This window comes from Anolis carolinensis, chromosome 6 (assembly GCF_035594765.1).
Source record: "Anolis carolinensis isolate JA03-04 chromosome 6, rAnoCar3.1.pri, whole genome shotgun sequence".
Lineage (NCBI taxonomy): Eukaryota > Metazoa > Chordata > Lepidosauria > Squamata > Dactyloidae > Anolis > Anolis carolinensis.
The window spans coordinates 35759195-35770052 of record NC_085846.1 but is presented as its reverse complement, the minus strand read 5'-3'; the positions used below and the strand labels follow the sequence as shown (position 1 = coordinate 35770052).

General features: G+C 40.5%; 1 protein-coding gene across 1 annotated transcript; it reads left to right on the top strand.

The window, feature by feature from the left end:
* The first annotated feature begins 778 nt into the window (after nt 1–778).
* Nucleotides 779–10179, top strand: klhl11 (kelch like family member 11). The gene is made up of 2 exons (XM_062983950.1): nt 779–1316; nt 3578–10179. Exons 1-2 carry the CDS (start codon nt 817–819, stop codon nt 5157–5159), a joined length of 2082 nt encoding a protein of 693 aa, XP_062840020.1. The 5' UTR covers nt 779–816; the 3' UTR covers nt 5160–10179.
* Nucleotides 10180–10858: the final 679 nt, after the last annotated feature.

The window sequence follows — 10858 nt, the reverse complement described above, 5'->3', positions numbered from 1 at the left end:
ATTGAAATCTTAGATGCCTCTTTTTATCTATAGAAAATACATATCCTGGCAATGGAGTCTGCGGATTTTGGACTAATTGAGCTTTCATGGTCATCAGAAACAGTCTTGTTCACATAAAGTCCAGGGTCTAACAATGACAGCTTCTTCTCTTTGCTCCTGTCCCATGGTTTCTTTGGCAGGACTTGTCAGTGGTTCTCAACCTGTGGGTCCCCAGATGTTTTGGCCTTCAACTCCCAGAAATCCTAACTGCTGGTAAACTGGCTGGGATTTCTGGGAGTTATAGGCCAAAACACCTGGGAACCCACAGGTTGAGAACCACTGGCAGATGAGCCAGTCAGTGGTCAACACTGAAGTTTTCACCTGCCATCCAGGTTAAATCCACCCCACGCCCCATGCCTTTGGCTTTGCCTGCTAGTTGCAGGTAGACCAACTTGGGTCACTTCCACTATTGCTGCTTTATAATGTAATTTTGTAGAAAGATAGGTAATGATAAGTGTGAATAATGAAAATATGGTTGAGATAGTCCTTGCAGTTCTGGAGGGACGCTAATTTTTGCCTCTCATATACATGAGGGTTTGATTAACAAGTTAAAATTCATGAATAAACAAGTTTTTTATCTGAAAAATTTTGCTTCTTTGGCTATGGCTTGCACATGCCTGCTGTAAACACTTTTAGAACCATAGATCTATAACAAACAATTGAGTGGGCCAGTTCCATCTTCCTTTTCATAGCTCTACGTTTACGTCAGTGACGTCATTTCGGCGTCATCACGCCGAGGGAGCGACCGTTGGAGTTGGTTGAGGGGGTAGAACCAAGATGGCGGCGGCTGGAGGCGGAGGCGACTTAGACGGCGGGGGGCAAGGCGCTCCGGAGAGTGGCGTCGCCCTGGGCGCGGAAGGCGAGGCCGGGGCGGAGGCGGAGCCCGACTCGGAGGTCTTCTCCTGCGTGGCCCACTGCTCCGAGCTGGCCTGCCGGCAGAACGAGCAACGGCGCCTGGGCCTGTTCTGTGACGTCACGTTGGCCTTCGGCGGCGGCGGGGAGAGCGGCGGCGTGGGCGGGGCCTCCCCGCGCGCGGACCCGCCCCCTCGCGAGTTCCGTGCGCACCGCTCGGTCCTGGCCGCCGCCACCGAATACTTCGCGCCTCTGCTTTCGGGGGATTTCGCCGAGTCCCGCTCGGGTCGCGTGGAGCTGCGCAAATGGAGCTCCGAGGCCGGGCCGGATCCCGAGACGGTGGAAGCTGTCATCAGCTTCATGTACACGGGCCGCGTCCGCGTCAGCCCCAGCAACGTCCATGAGGTCCTAGAGCTGGCCGACAGGTAGGGGCCTGGGGGGAGTTTGAGGGTATTGTGCAGGCAGACCCAAATTACCAACAAGATGGGCTCTAGGTTTATTTTTGCTTTGTGGGTTGGTTATATATACTGTATTTTTAAAAATCTATCTTTTACATACAGCAGGGTCTCACTTATCCAAGCCTCGCTTATCCAAGCCTCTGGATAATCCAAGCCATTTTTGTAGTCGATGTTTTCAATATATCTTGATATTTTGGTGCTAAATTCGTAAATACAGTAATTACTACGTAGCATTACTGCGTATTGAACTGCTTTTTCTGTCAAATTTGTTGTATAACATGATGTTTTGGTGCTTAATTTGTAAAATCATAACCTAATTTGATGTTTAATAGGCTTTTCCTTAATGCCTCCTTATTATCCAAGATATTCGCTTATCCAAGCTTCTGCCGGCCAGTTTAGCTTGGATAAGTGAGACTCTACTGTACTTGTTATTTACCTCTACCTGCCCCTTGTTTACCCTTCAGCTAGTGCTGATCTTTCATCCCAGACCAGCCAGTTACAATACTTATTTCCAAAATTCCGTTGTTTCTATTACAGGTTTGTTCCCCTTAGTAAAGGTAAAGGTTTCCCCTGACGTTAAGTCCAGTCATGTCTGACTCCGGGGGTTGGTATTCATCTCCATTTCTAAGCCGAAGAGCCGGCGTTGTCCGTAGACACCTCCAAGGTCATGTGGCCGGCATGACTGCATGGAGTGCCGTTACCTTCTATATATACAAATTCTATAAATTTTCCCCATATCATCCCAAAACCATATTTTTTCAGTAACCCTCTTTTAATCAATATTACATGTCAATTTATCATCTATTGCAAATCTTCCTATACTACTCTTCCAATTGGCCTCCCCCATCTTTCTATTTTTTGGCTATTAACAATATTGCTGCTGTTATCAGGTTGGCAATGAATTCATTTAGCTCTTTTGATATTTTCATGTTATCGATAAAAAACAGCAGTTCTATTTCAGGCGTTCCTGTTATCTCTGTTTTGGTGAATCTCCTTATTTCTTGAAATACATTTTCTCATAATTTTTGAACATATTTATAGGACAACCATATGTGTATATATGTGCCAGTTTCTTGACAGCTCCTACAGCACTGCTGAGAGTGTTTCTTATCCATTTGATTTAGTTTAATTGGTGTGAGGTACCATTGCTACATCACTTTGTAATAATTCTCTTTTATTCTTATGGACATGTTTTTTTTAAATATACATATTTTCCACGTTCCTTTCCAATTTTGAGGGTGTATTTCCATCTTTGGATAGCATAGGAAAGAGTTAATACCCCTAGAATCATAGAATCATAGAGTTGGAAGAGACCATGTGGGTCATCTAGTCCAATCCTTGCCATGCAGGAAAAGCACCATCAAAGTACCCCTGACAGATGGCCGTCCAGCCTCTGTTTAAAAGCCTCTAAGGAAGGAGCTTCCACCGCATGCCGAGGCAGAGAGTTCCACTTCTGAACAGCTCGTATGGTCAAGACGTTCTTCCTAATGTTCAGGTGGAATCTCCTTTCCGTTAATTTGAACTCATTGATCCTAGTCTTAGTTACCAGGGCAGTAGAAAAAAAGCCTGCTCCCTCTTCATATGACATCCCTGTGGTGTTTGTTTTGCTGTCTGTGCCCCTGTTGAGGAGATTCCACCTCACTGTGGGAATTGGATTTTGACAAATTTGGCATGTTGTGGAAACAAGGATTGATGCTACACCTTTTCCCCATGATAATAATAGTAGTAATAATCTTTATTTATATCCCGCCCTTTTCCCCCCTTGGGGACTCAAGGTGGTTTACAACAGGCAACGGCAAGCATTAGGTGCCTTAAGTAAGGTGCTAATAAAACCGAAACAACCTAAGCCACCAAAAAAAAAATCCAACATCCACCAGAAAGAACAAGAAAGTATTCCTTGAATTAATCCCAGTTGGAATAGCTAGCCTGACTATGTGTAAAAAAAAGATAGTGGTTGGCTAAAATAAGGAAGTTTATCCACAATTGGAGAAAGTAAAAATAATCATGCACACAATTTTGTAATCCTTATATAAAGTTTCTGTGTCAAATTGAATTATGGCTTTGTCTGGGTTGTTATTCTTTGATGTTGGACAGTCAAACCAGATTTAAGAAGTTATTAGAAGGATAATGGCACTTGTCGCTTTTGTTTCCTTGCAGTGTGAAAAGCAAGCTATAATTTGTTTCCAACCCTATCTGTGGCCTATCTCAACTGTCTTCTTCTTTTGTAGGTTTTTACTGCTACGTTTGAAAGATTTCTGTGGAGAGTTCCTCAAGAAGAAGCTGAGTCTCTCCAACTCTGTGGCGATCCATAGCTTGGCTCACATGTACTCTTTAAACCAGTTGGCTTTAAAAGCTGCTGACATGATCAGGAGGAATTTCTACAAAGTCATTCAAGATGAGGAGTTCTACACTTTGCCATTCCACCTCATAAGAGACTGGCTTTCAGACATAGAAATCACTGTAGACTCAGAAGAAGTTCTCTTTGAGATGGTTGTAAAGTGGGTTCAAAGAAATCCTGATGAAAGAGAGAAGTACTTTGGGGAACTCTTTAAGCTGCTCCGTTTATCACAAATGAAACCCACTTATTTGACCCGACATGTCAAATCTGAAAGACTTGTTTGCAGCAATGAAATGTGCCTCAAACTTGTGTCAGAAGCTGTGGAAAGCCATGCACTCAGAGCTGAGAATTTGCTGTTAGGGACCCACCAACAAGTGGCTTCCTCCATAACCTCACTGCCTCGCTTTGGGCAAAACATGGATGTCATCATGGTCATTGGTGGCGTATCTGAGGGAGGTGACTACTTGAGTGAGTGTGTGGGGTATTTTATTGATGAAGATAGGTGGGTGAACTTGCCACATATACATAATCATCTTGATGGACATGCTGTTGTAGTAACAGAATCCTATGTTTATGTAGCAGGTTCCATGGAGCCTGGCTTCGCCAAGACTGTGGAAAGGTACAACCCAAATCGAAATGTTTGGGAGCAGGTTTCCAATCTCATAACAAGAAAGCATTCTTTTGGCCTCACAGAGGTAAAGGGGAACTTGTATAGCATAGGTGGGCATGGGAATTTTATTCCTGGGTTCAAAGATGTAGCAGTCTACCACCCTGATCAAGACAAATGGCACAATTTGGAATCTGCGCCAAAGATACTTCGGGATGTTAAAGTGATCACCGTCGATGACAGGTTTGTTTACATGGCTGCCCGCACACCTGTTGATGGGGATAATGAAGAGGGCTTAAGGAGTGTGATTGTTCGATATGATGCAGATGCAAGACAGTGGCAGGATTCTGAGTCTCTGCCTCTTCTTGACAACTATTGCTGTTTTCAGATGGCTGTGGCCAACACCAACTTTTACCACACCGCCTCATGTTGCCCCAGAAGTTATTCCCTAGATCATGAAGAGGTCAAGAGGAAGATCTCTGGCCAGGTATCCGATGACATTCTGGAAAGCTTGCCACCAGAGGTGCTTAGCATTGAGGGGGCAGCTGTCTGCTATTTTAAAGATGATGTCTTCATCATAGGTGGGTGGAAAAATAGTGATGACACAGACAAACAATACAGGAAAGAAGCTTACCGCTATTGTGCTGAGAGGAAACGATGGCTGCTTCTCCCTCCTATGCCCCAGCCACGCTGCCGTGCTACAGCCTGTCACGTAAGAATCCCCTTCCGGTCCTTGCATGGTACCCAGCGATATCCGATGCCACAAAACCTAATGTGGCAAAAGGACCGGATTAGGCAGATGCAAGAGATTCACCGTCATTCCTTAAGTTTGCGGAGAATGCCACGGTCCCAGATTGAGTGCTAACACAAATAAATAGGAGTTTGAGAAAAGCCTGTCTGCATTGCCACACAAATCATGGACTTTCAACAGTAACCTGAGTTGCTCCATGTAAGCAATGGTGATTGTTGTAGGAGAGCTAGCCCTCTAGTAGTTAAACAATTTACCAGGATTACAAGCACCACAGGAATACTTCAGGTATATTAGCCATAACATGGAGGTAGGCACACTTACAAAATTCCAAAAGCTTTTAGCTTTTACCATGGATGAGATGCAAAGTCAAAATTTAGCAAAATAATTTGTAGATATGTCCAGGAAGTATAGTAATCCAGCACAGTTTCTTCCCTCCTTTTCTCAGAAAATTCTGTATTAAGATATATTTCTTCCAGTCAGGGATGAAAGGATTTCCCCAAGTATTGGAGGCTCTCACTCCTCTTTAAAGTATTTATATTAAGCATGTGAAGAAATACATTTCTACTTGTTTTAAAAGATAGTTAATATAACACTTGTTTCAAAGTTGCTTTTTTTTAAAGCTATCTTTTTGCGTTTTCATTTTTTAAAAAATCAGCAATTGCTGTGGGTCTGCTTGTTTCTCGTTGAGTCATGTGCAATAGTTAAAGAATGAGCCCCTATATAATGAGGAGTAAAGCACAAACCTTTTAGAGAACTTCTAAACGTTCCATACTTATAAATGTTTTATAGTTGTATTTACCTAGAATGCTTGTGTTTACAAAGAAGTTATTTGCAAAAGCACTACTTTTTAATGGTTGGATACTTAGTCCTATCTTTAAAAGTTTCATCATAATTAAGGTGTCTCTACTTTGAAGTAGTCCCATTGATTAAAAAAAATTTACTGTGTAAATGGTTTTGGATTGTGGCCTTAAAATAATGAATGGAAAGACCAAAAAGTTGAATACTACATAGCCAAATTCATAATTTGAAGGAATTAGGGATTAATTGATGCAGGGATGAAGCTAAATGCTTTTGTGTTTGTGTTTAAGTAATAAGAGTAAATCTGACTTTAAAAAAAAGACCACTCAACCTGCCTTTGACAATCAAATCTCTTTGCCTTCATGGTATGCCATTCCTTTTTTTGGACTTGTGTCTGAATACTTGACACTTTGGATAGAGCAGAACTTTTCTTCCATTTTAATAGCAAGGATCCTCATTTCCCTTAACGTTTTACTTGCCTTTTGGAAGCAAATGAAATTCATTCTTGGAGAGCAAGTTGTACTGGTAGGTGTCCTCTGTTGCCCTTCCCCCCCCCCTTAGTTTAGCAAAATCCTATTTTTCCAGATTGACAATATTTAATAGGATACGGAGAGAAGGTAAAAAAAATATTTTTGAGCAATTGCTAAATTTTGAAATGTCACTGAATTCTTCTGCAGGCAGAAAAATTATATGGTAAAGGATTCATAAAACTCTTCCATTTAACCTAAGATGATCCAACAAAGTTTTGATTTTATTTTTGATAATTCTATCCTTTAGGTTCAGTATGCATCACATCTACCAATGCATTACGTAGTTTTCCAAGGCAATTCCTCAGAGGATTTCCCTCGGTTTCATCTGTGCTTTATTTGATCCCCTCCCCTGATTTTGGTGTTTTTTGTCAAATAGATTTTGATGATTTTTGTCCTCATATTGTTCACTGCACTAATTGCTCCAAGGGCCATTGTCCATTTAGGTCAGTCATTCTGTCTAATATGAACAATTGGGGATAGGTGTGCTTTTCTCATACCACACCACACTGTGAAGAACTTACGAGAGAGTGGTAGTAATAGTGTATCATTTGTGGGGCAGGGCAGCAGTAGCAGATGAAGAATACCCAAAATATAATTGATTTCATCTATAAAGGAACTTTCTATAAAGGATCTTAATGTTTTCTTTCCCTGAATTCTAGTCTTCCTGTAATTAGTTTCTCACTTGTTTAACCAGTTGAGGTTTACACCTGGGCGCGTCAAGATGAGACAGAGAGGTTGAATTCACCTTATGAGAGATCTGTATTGACCAGCATTATTATGAAAACTCATTATATTAGTGATGTTTCAAATAGTCAATATCAGTGTCTTAAATTTAGGAAAGCACTTAGGTTTTTTTAAAAGAAAATATTACTTTAAGGACTGACCATTCTTGTTTTCCAATTTAGCAAGAAGCCTAGTGTCTGAAATCTGGGGGTAAGTCTTTCAACTGCATGGGTGTGCACAGGTTTTCTTGATTGGTTTTTGTTCTTCTAATATTACCTTTTACAATATAAACTTGGGTTAGAAACTTGTGTGCATTAAATAACTGTCTAATTCAAGTTCACACTAATGCAGCCTAATTACTCAAGAAATCCACACATTTAACAATTATACTCAAAGATATATTGTATGTATAACCAGCCAGCTACTTATGGAGAATATAGATGTTTCAGAATGAACCTGTTGAAAACCCACTGACACTGAAAGTCCAAAGCTGTTAGGCTCTATGCCGACCTACTCAAACCACTAGCGCAAATGTTGTAATTAAGAAAATAAGAACTTTAACATTAGTTGTGGGCATTTTTGTATGGAAAAAACTAAGGGAGTGTCGTTTTCTGAAGTCTGAATTTCCTGCTGAGACCTCTCACAGCTTCAGAATTAGTAGAGTTCAGTTGCAGAAAGCAAGAACAATTAAAGCTGTTTCAGTTTGTAGTATAAATGTGACCATACTTGTCTTTGCGAATGAAAAGCAATACAAGTTTTGAGACTTCTTGAAATGTATGTTTGGCCTGCAGTGCAAAGTGGTTGATAATTTCCATGACTGTATTGATTAGTATTAATTTACATACCTAAACAACGGTTCAATTTGGCTGGTCAGCTTTGCTTTTTAAAATTAACTTGTCAGCCACATTTGATGTTGCTTGTGAATGCCAGTCACTTAATAGTATACAGATGTCTACATGCCTTGCTTGGAGATTTCTGTTTGCATGGAGAGTAAAGAGCACTCTAGAAAACAATCCCATTGTGCCACATGTAGTGTCAGATGTTGGAAATTCTTAATGTCAAATCTCGATGTTAGGCTACTAACCTGCTTCCATGTTCAGGGTGCCTCTCAGCTCTTGTTTAGCACAGCCCTTGTGCTGCATGCAAAAAGTCTTGTCTTGCTTTTGTCATGTCATTCCTTGTCAAAATAAAGCAGTCGCCTGACAAAAGAAATCCTCAAATGGAACACCCAAACTATGTTCCCACATAGCAAAGGTTCACAACCCTAGGTTATGTTCCTAAGTATAGCTGAGAACTAGGGAATGTTTCAAAGCACTGTCTTAGATACTGTTTTACTGGAGTCAGTGGGACCTGCAAGAAAAAATAGGAATAAGCTGCTAGGCTTAAACAAGAGTACTGTTACCAGAAACACAAAAGGCTTCCAGGAAATTGCAGTTGTTTTGCAGAATAACCAAACATGCCAGCTGCAAAACTGCACTAATTCTCAGCTATGACAGAATGCATGTCTCGTACTGCTTTCCTCTCGTGACACTAGTGGAGTAGGGTAGATCTTTCGATGGTGCCTGAGCTGACACTGTTACTGAATAAATACTGTCTGTAGATTATTCATATTTGTCTATAATCTTCCTATTACTAGATGCAAATTTGTTTGTGTGTATGTGTGTTTCAGCAAGGGTCACCTTTAACCAATGAAGGTAACAAAGATACCAATACAATTTTATTCAGGTAATACTTGCAAAATTGTCACAGATGGTTATCACTGCAGCCTCTACCACAGAGGACAAATTATACAAAAAAGGTACCCCTATTTGCAGTTGATGGCCCATGTTCAGCAGGTTACACAGAATGTCATTGGTATCAGCACCTACCATATTATGCAAGCATGAACTGTGCCAATTGCCTTTTCCCCTTCAAGAGACATATGGTACTGTAGCTGTTTAGATAAGAACAGAAGCAGCAAGGTTACTTTTACAGTTTCCATACTTATCCAAGGCCCATGATGGACTGAAACAAGATTTTAGCTCTTGTTCCAGTTCTTCATACTTACAAAGTCATTTCTAGAGAGGTGTAATATTCTCACACATGCAGGAAGTTTTGGAGAAAGGCAGAAGCAGTTAAAGAGATACCTGTCAAAGACTGGTGATGTTTTTCTCATTAATTGAAGGGGAAACACCAGATGATGACATTCACGTCTTGTCAGATTCAGTTTTTAGCAGATCAGAACAATTCTTTCCCATCTCTTTGAGCCCTAATAACAGATGTGACAGTCTTGTGAAAGGCAAGGTTTGCAGAACTCTTCAGGAGAGGACGAGCAGGAGAAATGTTTATCTGTTTTTGTCAAACACCTACCACAGTTTCCTCGCTCAAGGATGAGGCAAACACTGTTCTGACTTGTGGAAAGAATGGGGAAATGCCAGGAACAGTATACTGCTTTTGCTATCTTTCTGCATACCTTTCAGCAGTTTGGAAGTCTTCTTCCCAACCTCCTTGTGTCCTCTAGAAGTAGCAGGGGGCTATTTCTAGAGGATACAAATTTTGCTTCCACTTCAAGGATGGGAATAAAAGCTAGATTTGGTGGTGAGCACTAGTAGATATTTGGCTGGGAGCTGATATTTCTTGCCGTTCGCTTTTTGCCATCATAACATTCCAAAGTGTACACCAAGATAAAAATGGTGATATGCACATCATTGTTTCCCGCTGCTGCACTAATTCTGAGACACTCGCCTCAAAGCCATCCTAGTTGTGTGGCAGTTTTTCCAGCACAACTTCCTGCCTCTCCTGAGCCTCAGTAAGATAATATGAAATATAAGAGTTAGTTGATAATCCCAAGAAATCCTCACAGATCAGTTGATCTGTAATGCCCCTTTCTTTGCCCACTTCATCCCCAATTTGCCTTGTCTCTGTTGCTCGATAAATGGAGCAGCTTCATCTTCACAGACTAAAATGAGACTTCCCTGCCTTCAGGTAGAATTGTCTTGAAGAATATGTCCCCAGAATCTATTTTAAAAACTTGCTATTCCGTATATGCTATATTGAAGTTCTGTAACATTAAATGTAATTTCAATAAACATTTTATTTCTCTATTTCTGTCTGGCTTGGTTCATGTTACTGCTTCAGGTTGCATATGGATTTGCTTCAGGGAAGAAGTTTTAAACAGCCCTGAGAATTTATATACCGTAATACTTGTCTTGTGATTTTATTTTCAGTTAAGAGTCAGGGGACTCTCTCACCATGACGAAGATGGCTTCTGTCTCTTAGTTTATATCCCAGGTATAGTCACTTCAGTTAGAACAATGAAATTAAACAATTCTGCTGCTTGGCTTTCCATTTCTACCTTCTTTTGGGCAGTGTTCTGTTGGCACACAGGTAGAAATTGAACCCCATAAGAATACAATCAGCTGTAATAAAACAATTGGGAAAGCTATTTATATTAAAAGGAATCAGAAGTTGTGGTTTTCAAGTTTGTAGTGGAAATACCCAATTCTCAATCATATAAATATCTTTTTCAGTTATAAATGGACAAATTGGTTAAAGCAGAAGTTTGCTTGAGCATTACTTAAAAAAAACAGCCAGAAATAGCAAAGAAAGAAAAAGTTTTGTATTACAAAAAAGAGCAAGAAGTTCAACATCTTTCAGCTATCATTATATTTAAATCCAACTATATGTGCTTGAGAAATTAAAATCAAGTGAAGTACAACTTGCAAAAATAAACAAAAACTTATTGAACCTTATAGAGGTTGGTTGAAGGTTCTCTGAAAATGT